The sequence below is a fragment of the Mirounga angustirostris genome, unplaced genomic scaffold (genome assembly GCF_029215605.1).
Source record: "Mirounga angustirostris isolate CCGP_5_RB_7025 unplaced genomic scaffold, mMirAng1.0.hap1 SCAF_12, whole genome shotgun sequence".
Classification (NCBI taxonomy): Eukaryota; Metazoa; Chordata; class Mammalia; order Carnivora; family Phocidae; genus Mirounga; species Mirounga angustirostris.
Window position 1 is genome coordinate 34,829,434 of NW_026991720.1, and position 23,234 is coordinate 34,852,667.

General features: G+C 35.9%; 1 protein-coding gene across 1 annotated transcript in view; it reads right to left on the bottom strand.

Moving 5' to 3' along the window:
• The window catches only part of FOXP2 (forkhead box P2), a 547,142-nt gene that overhangs the window by 109,472 nt on the left and 414,436 nt on the right, over positions 1 to 23,234 (bottom strand). Inside the window, exon 6 of the mRNA XM_045864381.3 lies at positions 12,188 to 12,262. Within this exon, the coding sequence (XP_045720337.1) occupies positions 12,188 to 12,262 (75 nt within the window). The remainder of the gene's footprint in view (positions 1 to 12,187; positions 12,263 to 23,234) is intronic.

The following is a 23,234-nucleotide window of genomic DNA, read 5'->3' on the forward strand; positions in this document are numbered from 1 at the left end:
GACAGACCTGAATTTGAATCTTGGCTTAATCATCTGCTAAAACGTGACTCTAGGTTGATTATTTTACTTCTCAGTTAAGTCAGTTTCCTCAATAGAAAAAAAATATATGTAAATAGCTATAATAAAAACTACTGCAGGGGCGCCTGGGTAATGCAGTCGGTTGAGCATCCCACTCTTGGTTACAGCTCAGGTCATGATCTCAGGGTCTTGAGATGGAGACCCATGGGGCTCCCCACTCAGCGAGGAGTCTGCTTCTCTCCTTCTGTACCCCCTCCCCAACCCCCCCCGCTCGCACTCACACTCTCTCTCAAATAAAATAAATAAATCTTAAAAAAAAAACCAAAACAGAAAACCAAAATTACTGCAAAGTGTGGTTATGCCTTAAAGGGTGGGCTTCTGCCAAAGAGACCACATTATGATTCTGTCTCATAAAACCTGACATAGTCGATACTTTCACCAAAACCCCAGTAAAGGCAAAACAGAAAAGCAATTTAATTCAGTTTGGAGAGCTTCAATAAATTGGCTTAGCAGAGAACTGAAACATTAAAAAAAGGAAAAGGATTTTTGTCAGCATGTTAAAAGGAATTATTTTTGGCAGCAATGATGTAGGAACTTCTTGGTCAGAAGTCATGGAATCATTTGGGGAGATGACACTTCCAATTGTTTATCACCAATTCCTGAAATTCTACTATTTAAGGTCTACTTTGTAAAGCAGAAATATCAGCTGCTGTAAAAGGCTCCAAAAGCAAGGTCCTTATTTGTCTCTTTAATTATTAGTTTTCCTTATGCTTTAGTTCTGATTTTATGAACAAAAAGAAGGTTTTTTGTTTAAGGATATGTTACCCTGTCATACCTTTGTATCCAAATTGTGTAGTACTAAGTGCAGAATTAAGCAATTAAATGTATGTCTAAGGGCAATTTCAGTGGTTGAGTTACTGGGTTGTTCTTAAAATTTAATACTGTCAATACAGTGAAAAAAAGACTATCATAATATTTCCGCATATATTTCATTCTGGTTGCAAGTTCTGCTTTCACTAAAAGGTTTTTCTAAAAAGTGAAAAGCTTTATTTTATTAATTACTAAAAATTAACCAATTACTTAAAAAGTTCAAAAGCTTCATGTATCTAAATGTTTCATAAAATAATTAATATTCTTCAGATGTATATTAATCCATCTTAAATTTCTAAGAGAAAGGAAAGAACACTCATCTAGTGACTATGCTGTTAGTCTCTTATGAGAAAATCACTGCTGGGGCGCCTGGCTGGCTCAGTTGGTTAAGCGACTGCCTTCGGCTCAGGTCATGATCCTGGAGTCCCTGGATCGAGTCCCGCATCGGGCTTCCTGCTCGGCAGGGAGTCTGCTTCTCCCTCTGACCCTCCCCTCTCTCATGTGCTCTCTCTCATTCTCTCTCTCTCAAAAAAAAAAAAAAAAAAAAATCACTGCTAAGTTTAAACTGTAATGAGTAGTTATTCTTTTGGCTAATAATATCCTAACGTATAACAAATACGGTCAGAGTAAAGCTATCATAACTAGAAAATTTTAGCAATCATGAATATACCCTTCCCTTCTTTTGTACTGTTTGTCATAGAAATAGGAATCCCTAAGAGGTGATATGAAGTTCAAATGTAGACATCATGACATGGGGGAAAGGGACACAGTGATAGTCACAAGGCATAAACAGGTTTAACAAATAATGTAAAAGAGGTAAAAACCCATCTATGAGTTTACTCATCCTCAAATTTCCATTCAATTCTGATGAAAGTGGGTTTCTATTCCCTTTAAAGAACTACATTCATCTGTGCCCTGGATGCTGGCAGTCTCCTCTCATCATCTTTCATTCCTTTTTTCAACTTTTTACTCTTCTTTCACTTTTAATCTTTTCATCTCCACTGTCTCCTCCCCTCAAGACCTTTCCTCAGTCCTGCTCCCTCACAAGCCCCATCCTATTATCTCCCTTTTAAGCAGCATTTTCCCCAAAGGACCAGTGTATACATACACGTATCATCTCTACGTGAACTCCTTCAGTTGCCATGCAAGTCATCAACTGTGTTCTGTTGAAAACACTCTTGCCAAATCTATAACTTGCTTCATGTCTCATCCTTGTTTTAAAACCACCCTTCCATCTGTAATAATGTTTTTAACAATCTCTTAGCTTGTTAAAAATCTCTTCTATTGTCCATTGACTCCTGGCTCCTAGTTCTCTGCTGTCTTATGGATTCACATCCTTTACTGGTTCTTCTTTTTTCCCTTAGTCAAAGTCATGCCTTGTGGCTTATCTGTGGTTGTCTCCCTCTTTATAGTCTCCTTCAAAATAATGGACTCTGGTCAACTGCAGTTGGTATGACTTCCAAAAAGTCATCATTTCCAACTCATCGCCAACTGCCTGCTGAACACGGATATCCCACTGGCAATGCAAACATACTTCTCAAACAACACTTTTATCACTTCTAACCTTTTTCTGCCTACCATCAAACCTACTATTCTTTCTGGGTTCTAGATATCACCAGGTTCACAGTCAAACAAATACAAATATCCAGGCACAGATTATTTTCTGTTTCTCTAATTATTAACATACCTTTTACAATTGTATTCTCCCTTAAATCTGTCCTCTTAATTTCTTTCCCTGTCCTCCTCCTAGTTAAGATTACCATTACTATTTTTTTGGACAGCATCCTTTAGCCTAGACACACAGATTCCAATATTTTTCTAGTTCAATCACTTCTTCCTAATGTTCCTAAGGATATTTTTAAATAGGATAGTCTGGTACTGTTACATTCACTTCTTTGCTCAAAATCTTCCAGAATATTTAAAGTTCTTTAAAAATTCAAAACTTCAAATTTTGGCCTTGGTCCATATATTTAAAGACTACATATGCCAACTTTTCCCAAAACATTCTCCAATTCCTCAGATACAATACACAAAGCTACATTTTGAAAACTACCCATCTTTTTCTTTTCTCTCTTCTGTAAATCTGCTTAGTCTGTTCCCAATACCTAGAATATTCTCTACACTTTTAGTGTGATGAATTTGTGTGTTTTTTCCCAAAACTTCACCTCAAATAAATCTCTTCCATCTACCTGTCCTTAATTCCTCAGTACAGTGATTAAGTCTATCTTTACAACTTGCTAGATTTTTTGAGTCCTAAATTACATATTTCCCACCTTCATGACCTACACTTCTCAGATGTAGGTGATTACTCATTATTTTGCTGAAAATTTTTGTATCATTGTGAGTTATACATAGTATGTGTTCAGTGAGTATGTGTTGAATGGAACCGTATCACAGGGCTAAGAATAATTCCAAAACGTGGATTGGATAACAAGATCAAAAGAGGGATTAATCAGTGTGGACTGCATTGATGAAAAAGCATTCATGTGGGGTAGTATTGAACTGGGCTTTTATAACCAGTGGAATTTGATAAGCAGAAAGAACAGAGAGGATGATACAAAGTGATAACATAAGAAAAGGAATAGAAAAAAAGGAATATTGTATGTTTGGGACATACATATAGGTATATCAGTCAGGACTCAATGTTTTTGTTTATGAAATAATAGGGGATAAGTCTGGGAAAGAAAAAGCCCAGTTTTGGGGAAGTACATGACTCTAAGGCTAAGATTTGTAAAGCTTTATCCAGCAGACAGTGGGCAGCCATTGAAGAGTGTTTACAAGTTATGAGAAAGAAGAATAGGAACAATTATTTATCTTATGATGATATCAATTTAAAAAATAGTATGTACTAATTTAAAATGGTGGAACTGATTGTTCCAGGTACTTGTAAGACTTTTCTAGAACCATAATGTCTAAACAGAATTCAAACCTTGTACTCATTTCTACGAGTGCTATGAATATATTTTACAGGATCAAAGTTGTATGTTACAGACTTAGCATTTTAGTCTGATGAATTCAAGCATCCATACTGAGCTTTACCTATTTAAATGTTTGATATTTCAATATCATACTTAAAGTATTGCCTTGTCTTCTTTTATTTGTATTTTAAGATCATGATGGAATAACAGACCTACTAAACACTTTCTCTCAATTGTTAAGACATAATATTTATCTGGGAGAGAGTCAACAGACAATCTAAAAAGCTGAGGGAAATCTATTTGGTCATCTCGACAGAGCAACTGATCTTAGTTGGATGTATAGTCTAAATAAAGATAAAACGATTGTAAAGAATTAAGATTTTGTTAACCATTAAGTTTATTCCTTTAAACATTAGGAACTAACTTTGGAGTGCCCTGTACACCAAGTAAGGGTTTCATGTCTTTTTTCTAGCTGAAATCCTATTAAAAGGTTATAAGCAAAAAATCAACAGTCTTGGATTTCATGAAATCATGTTTCTGGGGGAATCACTGAAAATCCTTGGATTGTTCTTTTTCTAAAATCTCAACCTATAAGTAAAATTATCTCATAGATCTGACTGAGACTTTAAACGTGTTCTCAACAAACTGCAAATAGTCAAGTAATATGTATGGTAATTTCAAAAGTGATCATAAAATCTATCTGGTTTTTGAAATCTTTTCATAGGTAAATGCAATTAGCAACATTTGGAAAAACTGAATGTTTTTCTTATATATAGAATTAAAGTTAAAATACAGAATCTGTGAAAATTAATACATATGAACCATGGATTAAGACTAAAGAATTATCAGGTCATCAATAAACTCCCCTTTGAATTCCATGAATAATGGAGATACATCAGGGGAGTCACTTAGATTCTTTCTCACTGTTTTCTTAACTGTAAAATAAAGTATTTGAATTAGATGAAGCATAAGGCTCCTTTTAGCTATAATATTCTATCAGTCCATAGAGGATGGAAATATGGGCTGGGTACACATCTCCTTTCTCTCTATTTTGGCAATGCAGTAACAGGGCACAACCCTTCTAATACAGCAAAGTAACTATTCAGATCATATATAAAGAGACAAAGGCAGGCATGCAAAAAAGTATATTTGCCAGCCTTAAATGAGTATATGAGATATGCAACTTGATTTAGGGAGAACCAGAGATAAAACAATAGTGTACTTGCTACTCATATCATTTTATTTCTTTATTTCAACTTTGTATTATCTATTCATCAGCAAAATATTCACTAGGTATGCATATATGATCCTGTAGGAAAATTTAAGCTTGTTTATCAAATTTTAATGACATAATTTTGTCAACACTTTCCCCCTAAAATTACACAATGTTAATTTACAAATTATGCTTAATTTAATGAGAATTTATCTTATATTTACCTGATACCTTCCCTTCAGTGTGATATCTCTTAAGATACTCTTACTTAAAGAGTACTTAAATGAGAACTCTCATAGTCCCTTATTCCTATTCTGTATTGTCTGTTTTAGCCAGACTAAATATTTTACACATAAAATTCTAAATTAAAATTAAGGTATTATATTGTTACTCTGAAAATACTAAATATACAGCCTATGTAATCTGGAGTGTGATGTTATAACTACTACTCTGGATTGGAAAGGTAGATTGCTTCTGCCTATATTACAAAATATCTCATCCTATCTCTCTTAAGAGAGAAAAGGAAGAATATCTGTTGGAATGGTAAGCACAACGTCAGGAAAAAGCTTGGGAACATGGTTGCAAGAGCCTAAGTATATCATTTTGTTGTTTAATGTTAAATATGACAGAAGTTCCATCTTGAAATCTTTAACTTGGTATAAGACTTTATTCTTTATCTTACTACTAAGGTGAATTTACTAGCACCAAAATTATCATTATGATAAAGGATATGATTAATTGGAAGTAAGCATGTGCAATTTCATCTAAGTTATATGAATCATTATATGATTATAGCATGACAAAACTCTGATAATGTAAGCTTTCTGAACTCCACTGACTAAAGATTTAAAGTAGAGCATGCAGTTTTAGGTTTAAGTCTTAATGTCAACAGGAATTATATGCTGCTTAACATGACATCCTATGTATTAAAATTACATGAAAAATCCAGTTATTTAGAAATATTTTTGAAGTAAATACATTGCAGCATGAATGGTGCCAGTGATAAAAATTTGATGTCTATAATTTGTTAATCCTATGCATAACAAATGACTCATTTGACTAATGAAAATTACAAACATAAAAAATTTAACTTCAAAAGAAGAGAACAAAAATGAATAGCATATAGAATTCAATAAAAACACATACACATCCTTTTACATAATTGGTCCTTTAGATACGTATACATATATGCATGGATGTTTGTGTGTGTGTGTGTGCATGCACACTCATGAGTCATGAAGATTTATACACAAGGATGACTTGTTTTTTTGTGCCTTGTGATTATTACGCTAAAATAAGATGATATAGAAATATACAAGGAACGGAAATACAAATAATAAATATGGAATATACATTTTATGTCTTTAGAAATATGCAAGAACTATAGAGTGAACAGTTAGAAGTTAGTACAGATTATATTTCATATCTGTAGAGACTACATTAATAGCTCATTACAAATAACTTTAAAATGTGAAAGGAAAAATACAGTCTATCTGAATGGGCACCATAAATTCACATTATTGCCACATACATATTCTAGTGTGTGTATCAATTTAGTTGATGAAAAATATATTAACAACAACAAAACCACATAACTAAATAAATAATCCTTTCATCAGCCCCTGATTTCTGCCATACTAACGCTTTGGTGAATCATCAAGGGGAGTAAATTATTCATTATAAATTTCAAAGAGGAGCCTCCATTGAAAAAGCTCTGCTACTGGTTCTTCTTGGAACCAACATCAAGAGAATTCATTGCAATCTCAAATATTGCAATAAAATAGAAGGTGAGAGGCAATCACTCAGGAGAGGTGTCTAGAATGAACTGAGCTCAGGGAGCTACATCCCAGCTGAGTGAGGTGTGTAAAGATAGTATTAATATTTTGAATTACACTTGGAAAGAAAAAGATTAATCAAGAAGTTGCATACAGATGTCAACCAAGGTTTTAAAAACAGAAATCTTTGTTCTACTTCTGAATAGAAATAGAACAATCTGGAACAAATTTCCAATCTGGAAATTTTTTAACAGTATCCCTAAACATGGTCACTATATTATAACTCTATGGCATTAACAAAATCAGCTGTACAGTAAGGGTTTGAAATATTTGGTTATCTTAAGGCCTATCTCATACCAAGGACTTCAAATAAAAACTGCTCAAAATGAACACGATTAATTAACAAATCTAATTTGTACTGCTTCCTAATAAATTCAAGTTTACACTACTACAACTTTACACTAATAGTGAAAAGTTAAATCTAGGGTTTATAGGAAGGACTCTAAAAAAGGTACCACAATATTATCCCTGGTTAACTGTCTATAGCATGTTAGTTAAAATTGTCAATACTACCAATCAGTAGTAATTTATCTTTAACTCTTGGTTCATCTATGCTAATAAACTTGTAATAGGGAAGGAAGAAAACACTGGAGGTAATCTGGCACTGCCCCATGTATCTCCTAACTTCATATCTTGGTGTACTCTAGCTGGATACAGACAATTAGGGATACAATCACTTTTCCTAACATTCTTTGGCAATGATTTTCCTTGGCTGCCAGAAGGACATCATTCAGATCTGGTGAGGAAGGATTCTTTCTCTTCCACTTAGCTATCTTCCACTTAACAAATCGGAAAACATTTGGATAACACTGATTTTTGTGAGTGAATAAGTCAGGGTTTAACGTAAATTAATGAGTAAAGACTTTCCTCTCATTAAGGAACATTTCCATCCGTCTTAGTCATGATTCAAGGTGCAATGCCTAATGCTTCTTATTTAGTGTTAATACCAAATATGTACTTAAATTTACATCAAACAGAATTTCCTCTTTAGCCCAACCAAGAGTATACTGATGCTACTACAGCAACTGACTTGAATATCTAGTGCACACTTCCTACATGTTAGTCATCATGCTAAGTACTTTACAGTTATAAAATTTAATCCCAATACCACCCTATGAGGTAGATATTATTATCCTAATTTTATAGATTGAGAGCATGAGGCTACAAAAGGTAAGTAATTTGTCCAATATTCCATCTAGAAAGCTGATTCCAGAGCCCATGGGATAGATGATTTGCTTCAGGGTAGAACTCATGTAAAGACTAAAAAGAGAGATGAATTTGGATAGAAAATAAGAGATTCTTAAAGACTGTCACTCTCCTCTTTCTCTTATTTCCTCCAATCCACAATTCTCCTTGAAATGAAACATCAGGAGGCAATTGCAACAGAATAAAAATCTGTAGAGGGAGAGATTCAATGTGGTCAGTGCAATTTAATTTAAATGGGTTATAAACCAACTGGACCAAGGCCAGCAAGTTTCATTTTTGGTTTTATATGTCCAACAAGTTTTATTCATCAAAATACTCATTTGACCCAATGCTAAATGTTTTGAAAATAATACCCAAAAGACAAAGACTCCAAGCATTCAACTTAATTGCCTTAGCACTTGGAGCTAACAGGCAGAATCCTATGTAAAATAGTATTCACTTAGGTGTAAAAACCTGTAGGCAAAACTAACAATAAGATTATCTGCAGGTACGTGTTAATGAGGCCATTCAGACAGATGAGGTGTCAACAAGGTCTAGTTATTGGGGAGTGAACTTGGGTTACTATTGTGTGGTAGGAAAGCAAATTCAGGCTCTCGACAGTTAGCCATTCATAAAGCTGTTTGATAGGAGGAGAAAAAAGGCATCTATCTTATTACCAATATTTGAAAGAAAAGTAAAATAAGTGAAGATTTTTCCAGATTAGAGTTAAATATATACCATTTGAAAAAAAACTGAGTGTGAAAAGGAAGTATTGAAAAGTAATCTCTCACAAAGAAGCTCTCTTACTCTCATACTCTTTCCTTTAAAGTCAGAACTTAATGCTTTTCCCTATAAAATTCAAAGTTACAATAAGGATTTTATGTCATTATTCTTAGAATGTTAAACATACAACCTATGGAGATCAAACATTTCTTTTTAAATACAACAGGTAGATAGAATTTAAGATTATAATTTTCAGGTAAGGATGATACAAGTGAGCACAATTACTCCCAAGTATTGCAATAAATTAGTAGAGGCACAATAAATATAATCTATTAGTGGATATATAAAAGTCTCACTAATATTCAACAACGTGCTTAATAAAGAAGCACAATACTCAGAGGACAGCTAATGTCTGATGGCTACTTGCATACTAAAACACCAGAAAATGCTTATTTGAAATATATTTTTATCGTATCTTTTGTTGGGAACTGGATGGAAGAAATGCCTGGGAGAGGATGGTGGGGATGGGGAGCTTCTGACATCAGTTTAGTATCAAATAGGTAATATTACTTATTTCTTTAAGGTAATTTGAGCTTTAACCTACCTTTGGTAATTGCAAGTAGCTTTTCTCTGAAATTTATGGTACTTTATTTCCAGCTTTTTAATAAACTTGGAGGATTTTTATTTTTGAAGTTAAGGGGGAGGAAGTAAAAAGTAATTTCATCTGCCAATTTGGAACATTTGCCTGAAAATTTTGGCTTTTTATTTGTGAAGGTGGATCAACCATGGAAGTAATATGTGTGATATTAAATTAATCCACTGACAGGGATATATGATCTCTTAAAATTTTTAGAATTATTACAGTGATTCACAATTTATTACACATTTCAGTTAAACAGATTATAAAGGAATGTGGCTGGCTTTAGGGACCTGTATGCATACTTTCTATACTCTTCCTCCTTTCAGCCTACCAGCTATCTATCTTATGGTACTCCAGAATTTAACTGAGTATCACCCCAGAGTATTGGTACTTATGAAATTTACTAAATACTAAAAAGAGAGCTATGTCCATTGCACAGACATTGTCAACTGTGAATGATAGATATCATTTGCTTTAGTTTGCATCTTGATTTTAAATCCCACTATGTAGCCATTTTAGCTTGCAGAAAGGTTATGACTAATGTAGTCAATAAAAGAAAAGCACCTACTTAATATTTAGTGTTTCCCTAATGTTGTGAAGTCAGGAGGCATTATTTGCAGAGTCACTCAGTGACTAATTTGAAGTATTAAGTTTGGTGCACCATTGGATGGCAAATACCTGGTCTATGTACTTCCATACTCCCTCTCCCTATCAGCCACAGCAGACCTCACTAATTCATCTTGGTAGTCTTTCTGTCTTTTTTTTTTTTTTTTAAAGATTTTATTTATTTGACAGAGAGAGACACAGCGAGAGAGGGAACACAAGCAGGGGGAGTGGGAGAGGGAGAAGCAGGCCTCTGGCCGAGCAGGGAGCCCGATGCGGGGCTCGATCCCAGGACCCTGGGGTCATGACCTGAGCCGAAGGCAGACGCCCAACCGCTGAGCCACCCAGGCACCCCGGTAGTCTTTCTGTCTTAGATACTAACCACAGTCTTGACACATAGAACAACCTTACACTCCTATTCAACAGAGCCCTCAAGGCAACCACGAACAATCTGGCATATCCTTGGAAAGACCAATACACTGATGATCACAGACTTGGGTTATAAATTCAGCGTTGCCATTGAGGAATTAAATAGCCTCTGGTATGTCATTTAATTTCTCTGTGGTTTGTTTTCATTCTGAATATATGTCAGTGAAAATATAAAGATCTGATGCTACAGATTTATTCTTATGTCAGTAGAATAGAAAATGACTTTTTTTAAACTTGTAGAAGTAGTTTTAGATAAAGAACAAACATTATTAGTAGTTCAGTCAGCTCACTCTTCAGTCTAATGAAAACAATTTTTCCATTGGGATTATTTTAGGAAAAAGTGTTACCAATTAGAAATACTGCCTTTTCCATTTTTAATGCACTATTTTCTTAAAGTATATTTTTGGATGAATCTTTATTAATAAGTTAAAGTATACAGTTATTTTTGAAGTTAATCTTAAATTTATCTTCCTTCAAAATATAGAGAGAATACTTAGAAAATTAGTTTAGTCTTTCACATAAATTTGCATCATTTCAGCAAAACTTACCACTGCTTTTTAATTTTTGGCATTTTTTTCAGATATTATTATTTCCAAGAGAGTTCAGGAGGGGCAAACACTGTAGGATTAAAATGAATGAAACCCAAACTAGGTAACTTCAGATCATTGCAAAACCTGTTTTAATGTACAAAATTCATTACCAATTCTCTGCATTCACTATTTCCATAAAATAGTATATGTTATGTTGTTTCCACTATTTTTGTTTTGCATCATTTTTTAAAATGCTTTATGTTTGTATATTTTCCACAAAGAATAGCATTCCATATTAATTTCACACTATTTTTATCAAGAAAAGTCTTTATTTTTTTTAAACTAAGGTATGAAATTAGAAATTTCTTCTTTATTCAGGAAGACACTATTTATAAAAGTCTTAACTGTGATGTGTCCTATCAATTATAAATCAGGAAATATTATGTGTAGGGTCTTAAAAGTAAATTTTGGGTGAGCCAATTTAGGAATACTCTAGTCCAGAAACTTAGTAAGTACCTCAATTCTTAAGGAAATAAGCAAAAACTCTATATATGAAAATATATGACTTACATATTTAGAGATTCCTTAAGAATACAGGTAGTATCCATGCTAAATGGAAACATGAAGTTGCTCTATTTAAAAATTCTTGAATGACCACTTCAGGATTGTTAATTCATTTCCAAGGCTAACTGGTATGTGAATTGGGTCATGAAAGCAATTTTTATTGAATATTATAGTCTAAAGAGACAAATTATACCCTAGTGACAGAATATGTTAAAGAAAAAATACCTTGGCATATTTATATGGTAACTGGCAGACATGGAACAGCAACTTTCCCCTAAAATATGTAAATATGTATTATATCTATTCATAATCTCTATTTTTTGCAAGTCAACACTATCTCATCAAATGATTCCTAAAAGTTCAAGAAAGGTGTAGTGGTGAGTCAACCATATACCTTTATATATTTCAGGTAAATTTTAATGCCATCAACTCACAGAAACAGTGAAGTATATAGATGATGAAATATAATTAAACAGAGAATACAAGAAGTAACAGAAAACCAACTAATTACATTGGTATCTTAACATTAATCATCTCTGATTAATCGTCATCAATGAAAGGGAGTGGCTAATAGAAAGTCACAGATAATCTACTTTGTGGTATTGAGTCTATGGCTTTGTGCTTAGCAGCTGAATTTCTAATTGCCCAGTGTAACTTACTGCAAATGTGTTGTGAGGATGCCCATCACCAGAAGAGTGGCCACAGACACATAATTTTGTTTCTGGAAGCAATTCCTAGATTAAACAAAGAGAATCAGGAGTTGGCTTCCCAGCCCCCCCCCCCAATCTTAAGGCTTATGCTAATAATTACATTATCATTTAAAAATATTTTTGGATTATTATCTTGGTAGGTGAACATAGATGAGACTATTCCATCTTTGTGTCACAGTTAATAACAGTATAGAATTAAAAAATAAAAATAACTTGGCAAATGCAAAGTTGAATATTTGAACATAATGAATTAACCACTAATCAAAAAATTTCATGGTCTACCATGATCTTGACTCAGGAATCTCATTTCCCATTTCTAAGCTAAAATTATGGCCAATGTTAGTGAATACTCCTAAAATTTAAATGGTACTGTGATTTTAGAGTATGGGATGGTATTTGTCCTTAAAACTTTAATTACCTCTTTTCGAAAAAGCTAACTATTGACTTGTACTCAACTATAACCAATACAAATGGAACATAAATCCTGGCTTGTCATGAAATGTGAGCATAATCACAAGAATCTCTTTAAACTGCCTTAGCCATGCATTACTATAACACAAATATTGCCATTAAATATATATTTGAGGCTACGGAACCAAACTCCACGATCTCTGTTAAAACCTGTTGAATTGTGCCACTTGTATTGAGAACTACTTTATATACTCAAATGTATAGTTTGCATTTTTATCTGTAAAAGACATGGAATGTCATTTTTTACCTAAGTAGCATTAGACATTTCAAAGATTTTGTCTGAAGGGCAAAAGGATTACACTGCATTTGAATAGACCATGTGACAACACATCCTTAGACTTCATGTAGGATATGAAAGGATGATCCCCATTCATAAGATACACCAGGGAAATTATATCAGAAAAGAAGAAAAGCAAGGAGGGATGTGGTAGGGGTGTCAGGGAGTATTTGTAGTGGTTTGATGCATGTAAATATTACATCTTATAAATAATTCTTTTCAAATACATATCTGAAGTTCAGGGTCTCTGTTTAAGAAACGATTGTATATGCTTTACATGGCTATATGCCATTTTCTGCATGATAAGAGCAACATTAATTCAAACAGGAAAAATGGCTTCCAAAATAGTCCTTTCCTTTCGTTTCCTATGAAGAAGTATGTTACCTGATGCTGGCAGATGAAGACTACGGGGGGGGAGGGGAGGGGGGAACCTTCAAGTTATATTTTACTGTCAGAATCCTACAAACACGTTTTCATCTAAATTATTTTGTCAACAGCCTTGTAGTACCCTTGCTAACCTTATTTGGCACCAGTGCATAATTAGATACACAGGGGTGTGACTCCAATTGAAGGTGTTGGCATTGCAGCACTCTGTGAAAATATTAACTATGAGGTTAACTCCAATTTTCTCTTCTTTAATTAAATGCACATGGTACTAATGAGGTAACCTACTGTTCCTTGATAGCACTAATTAGCTAAGAGGAGAGTACACTCTCACACTGCAATTTAAACCTAAAAATAAGGTTGAAATATGCTAATTGCAGGCAATTTAAAACAGTACAAGTTGAAGAACTAGTCATAATAAGAGAAACTGACTGCTTTACAGCTAGGCAGCTGTAACTTTGGTTAAAATCAAAACAAGCCACATGATTTTTGGACTGCTATTTAACAAGGTCATAAGCATCCTAAAAAAATGAAATGCTACTCTAAACCATAGCAATGAACCAGACTCACAAAAAATCCTCAGATCAACACTCACCTACATAAGACCAAAAATAAGTGAGCAGCACCAGAACTCCAAAGGTGCCATGACACTATTTACATTTAATACTAAAAACTAAACTCCATAAATAAGCAACATCACCTTAAACTCTTTCAAGAGCACCCAAATTAAATAAAAAATTGTACTTTGTGTCTCCAGTATACTACCAAATATATAGGAGTGATGAGATTTGCCATCCCAATCACAGGGTCAGAAGGGAGGATACAGAGAGGAGTAAGTCTCAGCACTTGAGGAATATACAAACAGGAAATTGCCAGACAACGTACAAGTACAGTGATAAAAATACAAAAAAGATGCTATGGAATAAAATGGTGTAGGGACTATTTAAGGATATCAGAAGCATTTCATTATAAGAAGGAGATTTTGACTACATTTCTCTACAGATTAGAGCTCTGCAATGAAAGTAGCCTGGAGCTTCATGTTGAGAGAGAATGTTCTCCATTCTCAGCTCAAATGACTTAGAACTACGATTTCAATGAATTTAAGTATAATCCAACTGTATTTTCTTTAATTGCTTTTCAAACATTTTCCAAACATGATTTTAATTGATAAACAATGAGATAAACTTTAATATCAAGCAAGATTCTGAAAGACCTTCAGAATCACTAAAATATAAGTTCTCATTGTACAAAGTATATTTTCATTATTTTGTATTTTTTTAAAGATTTATTTATTTATTTGAGAGAGAGAGAGAAAGAGGGAGAGGAAGGGTAGAGGGACAGAAGAAGAGGGAGAAGAGAATCTTAAGCAGACTCTCTGTTGAGTGCAGAGCCTGATGCAGGGCTTGATCCCAGGTCCCTGAGATCATGACCTGAGCCAAAATCAAAAGTCCAACACTCAACCAAATGAGCCACCCAGGTGCCCCAATTTTCATTATTTTTTTGATTCCATAGGATCATAATGTCATATTTTTATTGACCAGAAACTGACTAATCAAAACACTCGCTGACTGACAATGCCAAATCATTCTTATTAACACAGACAGAAATAAAGCACATTAAAATTAGTTTATCCTTAGGGACAAGAGAGATATGGACTGCCCCACACTGAGGACTCACAGTGACATTTTTTTTTGCTCCTGTCACTTTGCATGCAAAATCATAGAATATATACAGTTTAAATAATCAAAAGAGTTGAGTAAGCAATAAAAATAGAGTTAAAAAGTAAAATTTGTGAAAATGGAAAGATAACTTAATTTTAAAGTTTACTGGGGTGCCTGGATGGCTCAGTTGGTTAAGTGACCAACTCTTGATTTTGGCCCAAGTCATGATCTTGGGGTCATGGGATTGAGCCCTGAGTTGGGCTCCATGCTGAGCATGGAGTCTGCTTAGGATTCTCTCCCTCTCCTTCTGCCACCTCCACCCCCTGCACTGTATGTCTCCCTCTCTCTAAAAAAAACCCCAAAACCCAAAAAACAAAACCCTTAAAGTTTACTGAAGAACTATAACAGAAGAAAGTGAATCATTTGAAAAACAAAAGCTTTTAACTTCCAACTAATAACTCTTGGAGTTAAAAGTATATGAGAATAAATTTTGCACTACCCTTAGTCCATCACCATGTCTTGCCAAAAGACTTGGTTGAAGAAACCCACCTTTGAAAAACCCACCCAGCTTCTTCTCCTGGCTGTCCTAGAGCTTTCTACAACAGAAAGCGATAGAATATTGGCAAGAAAGGCTAATAAACCTCTGATCAACCATGCTTTAATAGATTCATGAAGTTTCAAGTCTGTAAAGAAACAGCAAAGCAAATGAAATCAGACAGTCATTTAGAAATGGGTCTCCTAGAGGCAACCTGACATATTCTAGCAAATCGCAGGGAAATACAATGTGGATGGATGTTTTAAGTGTTTGCATCTGTTTCAAATAAGCACCAAAGAACCTTTTAACAGTGAAAAGGCCAGGACAGTGTACAGGAATGAGCTTTTAATATTAACTTCAGAAGGAATCTATTCTTTAGTTAAATATAGATCACTGTAATTTCTGTTAAAACAATAAAAAGTAAGTCATTTAGTGTTGAAAATAAAAATACTAGCTCTGGAGACAGTCTGACAGGGTTCAGATCCTGACTCGACACTTATTAGTGGTGTGACCTTGAGCAAGTTATTTAGCCCCTCTTGGCCCTTCTCTCTAGACAGGGGATGATAAGTAACACCATCATAAGATTAATTTGTATCTAGAACAGCGCTGGTACTCATATACTTTGTTTATTAACTGTGTACTTAATATTTATTAGCACTCATTACTGCTTCAGAACAATATTCAATTTTTTCAAATAAAAATATTATGAAAGTCCTACTATGTATGCATTATTACACACTGTAAAGTATGCACAAATTCTCAAGACATTATGTCTGCGTACAAATAGCTTTCAGGCTCTCATTAGACTTCATGATACAAATCAAAGCCTCTTTCACATGAACAAAAACTATTTTAACTACAGAAGTAAAATATCTGTACTCTGAAACCTACATAACAGTGATAAAAGAAATTGAGCATGACACAAATAAATGGAAAGATATACCATGCTCATGGATTGGAAGAACTAACTGTTAAAATGATATTACCCAAAGTAATCTACAAATTCAATGCAATCCCTATCAAAATACCAAGAGCATTTTTTACAGAACTAAAACAAATCATCCTCAAATGTATAGGGTACCACAAAAGATCTCGAATAGCCAAAGCAAACTTGAAAAGGAAGGACAAGCTGCAGGTATCACAATCCCAGATTTCAAGCCATTCTACAAAGCTACAGTAATCAAAACAGGATGGTATTGACACAAAAATAAACACAGATCAACAGAATGGAACAGAGAGGCCAGAAACAAACCCACACTTATATGGTCAATTAATCTATGACAAAAGAGGCAAGAATAAAAAGAGAGTCTCTTCAACAAATGGTATTGGGAAAACTAGAAAGCTATATACAAAAAAAAAAAAAGAAGAAGAAGAAGAAGAAGAAAAGAAAAGAAACTGAACTTTCTTACACCTATAAAAAAATATAAATTCAAAGTGGATTAAAGACCTAAACATAAGACCTGAAACCATGTAACTCCTAAAAGAAAACACAGGCAGTAAACAGTTGGACATCAGTCTTAGCAATACTTTTTTTTGGATCGGTCTCCTCCAGCAAGGGCAACAGCAAAAATAAACAATTGGGACTACATTAAGCTAAAAGCTTTTGTACAGTCAAGAAAACAATGAGCCAAAAAGGCAACCTACTGAATGACTGAATGCCTTCATGAAGCTCAGGTCATGATCCCCAGGTCCTGGGATGGAGCAGGGAGGCTGCTTTTTCCTCTCCCTCTGCCCCTCCCCCTCCCACTCATGCTCAAATTCTCTCTGTCTCTGTCTCTCTTAAATGAATAAATAAAATCTAAAAAATAAAACAAACAAAAAAAACCCCCCACAAAACCCTAAACCTAAGCATCTTACAGTATTTGAAGTACAATGATATCCTGAATGGAACCACAGTCTACATTTTAAAGGTACAAAATTTCCTAAAAAGTGTTTAACTAGTCAAGAAGTATGGCCACTCTTGACATGGTATAAGACAAGAACAAAATTACATGGTTGATTGACCTTTCTTCCATTCCAACTGTTAAGTCTGTTGGTTTGGTAGCCTGTTTTGAGACCATTCATTACATCTGACGGAAATTGCCCCCAGGACGAGTGTGGCCAAGGTTGGAGCAGGATGTTTTGTGTTGGCTTAGCAAATTCAAATTGCTTCATCCCTCTCCAAACCATGTTTAAAAAACAGATTCAAAGCTGCCTAGCTCTGACAGAGGAGGTAAAGGAAAGAGAACTGATGCCTGGAAAACATTTTGTGTATTTCCTAAGTCCAGTGGGTCGAAGTGGTTGGTGTTGGTTGGAGTCACTAGAGGATAAGTGGGGAGGACTACAACAATTTGAGCACGTGCCTTAAGATTTCATTCTTCATCCTGAGTAAGTAATTAGCCCAGCCTTCCTTTTTTTCCTGTTGCACAGACTGCAAAACCCACATGATACTGAGGAGAACATGATGCGGCCATTAAGGAATCACTTTGCAGAGAAGCGAAACTGAAATCCAGGGAGCTGAAATTATTTACAAAAGGCCATGCGTCTACTTATTTTTAAGGCTTCTGTGCATTATAGATCCTGTATACGTACTGCACAGGCTCTCAAATTTCAGTGTGTAAAAGAATCTCAGGACCAGCTGTTATAATCACAGATTCAAGGCTACCTTCCTAGAGATTCAGATTCAAAAGATCTGGGATGGGGTGCAGGAATATGCATTTTAACAAACATCTTGGTAGTTGTGAGTTAGAGCTTCTATGATCATACGTGGAAAAACACTGTCTTTCGTGTTTGGGATAGTTGTGTGACAGGTAATTTTTCATTCTTTCCTTCTACTATTTAGTCAGTCAACACTTTTTTCAGTAGGTGGCCACTGTCTCCCTCTAGATACCACAGATATTTGGAGGATTTGAAATTTTAAAGTACTTAATATTAATCAGTTAAGTCCACTGAAATTCCTAAAATAAGATTTGATCCCCATTCCGTGGTGAAAAAGTACCGAAGAATTAAGAAAAATTACAGACTATAACAATGCTGAAGTCAGATTTTTCGCCCTGTTTTTGTCAATGCTGTCTTATTCACCTCAGAAAGCTGCCATCATAACCGGCACTAATTGGCACCCTTGTTAGAAATCTCAGCAGAGGAGCCAAGAATAGAGCAGATATGGACACCTCTCACCCACAGGGCCCGGCTGTCTACACAGGTGCGGCTGAGATCAAGGATGGGGTAGATGACCTGGTTACTGCTTGTGAGAAGGATAAGACCTACACCTGTTCGCTGACGACGTCGACAACCCGAATCCCCAGGGATGTTAATCGAGTAGCTTTCATGTGCCTGAAGTCACTGAAAAACAAAAGACGCCCATAGTGCTCCTACAAGTGATGCAGTTATTATGTTTTAAGAGGGAATGAAGGCAGCATTCAACAGACACTTCTGCCATGAGATACTCCTGCAGAATACTGGCAGACTATTGTATTTTTTGCTTACTTGTGGTATGCTTATTCGCTTCATTCAAGAAAATATTTTTAGCTCTTCTGGGAAAAAAATAGGGAGCTGAATTTCTCATGAACATCTGGAGGGCAAAAGACAACATTTTAAATATACAATAATTATTTAATAGATAAAATGGACAGATTCTACATATAGGATTTTTTTTTCCTCCTGGGTATATTGAGGCTACGCAGAAATCACTTATGCAAACATAAGAATAATAGTCCTTTGTTTTCTGCTCTTCTTTTTTACTTTGTAGTTAAAAGAAAATGCAGAGTTAGGGGAGGTAACATAAGGTCAGATTTTGCCACGGAAAAAAACTTTCTCTATGAAATGAGAATGTACAGAGCCGTGGTCCTGTATACCTGTACAGGACATGTAGGGGCTTAAAATGTATCTGCTGATGACATGGAGGCTAATGCCTGACTCTGTAGTTTGTTCACATTTTATTCACCAAAGATTTAATGATCACATATTATAAGTCACTTACAATAAAGAGTTCAACTCCATTTTTTATTTTGACTGCTGACTTCTTTTGAGTCTCAACCTCCCTTTCCCCTGTTGCCCCACATCTGGGCGGAAAGTTCACGCTCCTCCTCCTTGGCCACTCTAGGGAAATTTAAATCCCTGCTCAAGGGATCGTTTCCCCAGCCCACCCCACAGGCCCTATAAAGATCCAACCCATTTCCTCTACTTTCGCAAGCCAGCCGGGACCTGCTTGTGTCCCAATCAGCTCTCCTTAGGAGTCTCTTTCTTGTGTGAAGAATAAAATTTCTCTCAAGTTCTCTTGGTGTTTGGGGTGTCCTGACCTTTGACATCTGAACCAAATTTTGAGTGGGGATCCCTCTCACTTCTGTGGAGTACTACAGAACACCACTTACTAAGTTAAGAATTAGGATACAAAGTCAAGTGGGAGTACCTAACCCAAAGAACTTATAAGCAAATTGGGAAGACAAACTACTAGTGATTAGTAACATAATAAATGCTATAGCAGGTGTTTGCACAGGATGCTATGGGAGCATAGAGGAGGGACAGAAAAGGATTTTAGACGAGGTGATAATGAGTAGATATTAGTATACAAAATGGGTATGTGGTGGGTGGAGGTAGGGAGATCAAAGGAAGAGCCTAAATGAAGGCTGGAAGGTAAACAACCCCCTGCTGTATTCAGAGAAACACAGATGGTCCAGCAAGGCCAGAGAAAAGAGAGGATGGCAGGGGTGAGCACAAAAAGAGAAGCAGAGGCTGGCTCTTCAAGAGCACCATGTAAAGCCAAGTGGTCTTTATGCGCACCAAATCTCTCATCACTAAATGTGGACACCCTCTGCCTTTTCTCTTGGAGGATTCGATGAAGGGTCAAATACATAAAAACACTTCTGAGGTATTTAGAGCACTCTAACTATCATCCTGAAGAAGTAACTGTGACCCAAGCAGAATGGCTCAAGAGATTCTCTGAAAATCTTTATGATGGCAAGAAATCACTTTTCAAGTCTCTAGGAACTCCCCTTCCCCTTCCTTCCAGTCAGTGGCTTTCCTAGAACCCTGCATATGTCTTATTCCTTACTATTTTTCCCTAGTTCCCTAAATATACTAATAAATTATAGCGTATTTAAAGTCAGTTCAGTATCAAAACTGCACTTGGGAAACTCTGCTTGCAAGAATGGAAATGTACTAAAATGTAGTATGTCTGAGTTATATCACCATAAAGGTACAAAAAAATTAAATTTTGTATTACCAAGCAAAAGGTAAGAAAATAATTTGACAGACAGACAGGCATTTTTATCCTCGAGAAAGTTTTGTGGTAAACTACACTGAAAACTTTGGAGAAAACATAAGATCTCAGTTCAATTTTATAATGCAGCGCTAAAGAAATGAACTTTCTAAAATCTGGGGTTCAGGAAAAGAAGGGAATGCTTTGTACGAGATTTAACTGGATATTGCTCCTTTCTTTGCTATTTGGGGCATTCAGAATATAATTTCACAGATGATATATTCTTCTTAATGTGATTTTCAGACTACGTCTAATGGAAAATGCCTGGTTAGGATTAAGAGACATAGTACAGATGTTAAACTACATTTGCATGCAATTATTTCTAAAACAAATGCCAGGGTACAGAGTCTATTGAAATGGCTTTCAGGATGGCTGGCACAATGTATTAAACCAGCTTCCAATTTCTGAGTAAGTCTACTTTCTGAATATTTCAAATCAAGACACTGAACACAGAATAAGCCTTAGATTTTTCACCTCGACACATTGTCCAAGAATGGTGGACATAGGGTTAGAGCCCAAGGATTCAGGGTAGGGATTTGACAATTTGTAATGCAAACACCTTTCTAGCTTCAGGCAAAAAAACTGCGTTTTGTGTATTAACTTCCATATCTGAAAAAAATAAAATTAAAATAAGTTAAACTACTAATTTAGTATGTGGAATAAAATAGATAGTAATAAATTAGATGCGCTGTGTAGCCTTCAACTTGTTTCAGGGCTTTTCCTTCAAAAACAATAAAAAGTATCCATAAAGCTACTAACTTTTTGTGAGTAGAAATCTCACTTTAGCCGATGGTCTTGCAGGGATATACTTTGAACATCAAACTAGAAGTAAGACACCCTTATTTAAAGTACTTCGGGGGGCGCCTGGGTGGCTCAGTCAGTTAAGCGTCTGCCTTCGGCTCAGGTCATGACCCCAGGGTCCTGGGATCGAGCCCCACATCGGGTTCCCTGCTTGGCGGGAAGCCTGCTTCTCCTTCTCCCACTCCCCCTGCTTGTGTTCCCTCTCTCGCTGTGTCTCTCTCTGTCAAATAAATAAATAAAATATTTTAAAAAAGAAAAAAAAAAGAAAGTACTTCTGAAGTGCATCTGTCACCAACTTTATCAGGTACATCAAAGGTAGTGAGCGGCAGGACCCAAAGGAAGCATTCATCGCTGTGCTTACGTAGGGCATCATGCCTTCACAGAGTGCTGAGCCTAGCTGTCCTTGGAGTTCGTGGCCTGGGCTAGACCTTTAATTACCTCTCAGTGATCTTTTTCATGACAATATATTTTCAGGGGCGCCTGGGTGGCTCAGTCATTAAGCCTCTGCCTTCAGCTCAGGTCATGGTCCCAGGGTCCTGGGATCGAGCCCCAAGTCAGGCTCCCTGCTCCGCGGGAAGCCTGCTTCTCCCTCTCCCACTCCCCCTGCTTGTGTTCCCTCTCCCACTGTATCTCTCTCTGTCAAATAAATAAAAATAAAATATTTTTAAAAAAAGAATATAGGGGCGCCTGGGTGGCTCAGTTGGTTAAGCGACTGCCTTCGGCTCAGGTCATGATCCTGGAGTCCCTGGATCGAGTCCCGCATCGGGCTCCCTGCTTGGCGAGGAGCCTGCTTCTCCCTCTAACCCTCCCCCCTCTCATGTGCTCTCTCTCATTCTCTCTCTCTCAAATAAATAAATAAATCTGTAAAAAAAAAAAAAAGAATATATTTTTAGATTTGGACTCGATTCAACGCATGAAGTATGCAGAGCAACTGCTATATCTATTATGTATCAAAACAAAACACTGAATCATATGTTCATTTGTCCAAATTCAGAAAGTACCAGCATCTCCTTTACTGTGTGCTTAGCTCCTTGGTGGGGAGCAATTCAAATCAGGTCACCCTAGGAATTTACAAGGGGACTGAAGTTGTGGCAGTTCCTTTTCTGATCCCTGCGGGGGAAGCAGCAGCAGCTGTGGGATCAGCTACTTTTTATCCGCTGTTGGTCTCAGTGGCAGCTCCTTTTCTTGCCAATAATGATAAATGATAGACTCTTTAAAGAGGAATAGAGATTGCAAGCTGCACACACAGAAGCTTATCTTGTTGGCATCTCTGATTATGATTTGCTCCCTATCAACTTCTTCCCCCTCCTGATGGTGATGTGAGGTAGAGAGCAAACCTGAAGGAAGGGGATCGAGTATTTAAAAATTGTACTCTTTCCAAAAGAAACTCTCCTACCATTAGACAGAGAAAGCTCTCATCATGCCAAGAAAAACGCCAGTGAGGTCCAGCCCTGCCCCTTACTTTTTTTTTTTCTCCATATCAAAAGATTTTTCTACACATTGTTGGGTAAACACCTAACTTCATCACCAAGTCCCAGTGCCTTCCCAACAGTGCCTCCCAGATGATGAAGTATAGGAGAGAAAGGAATATCGGAAGTCAGAACCACTCAAGTAGAATCTTCTAACGGTAG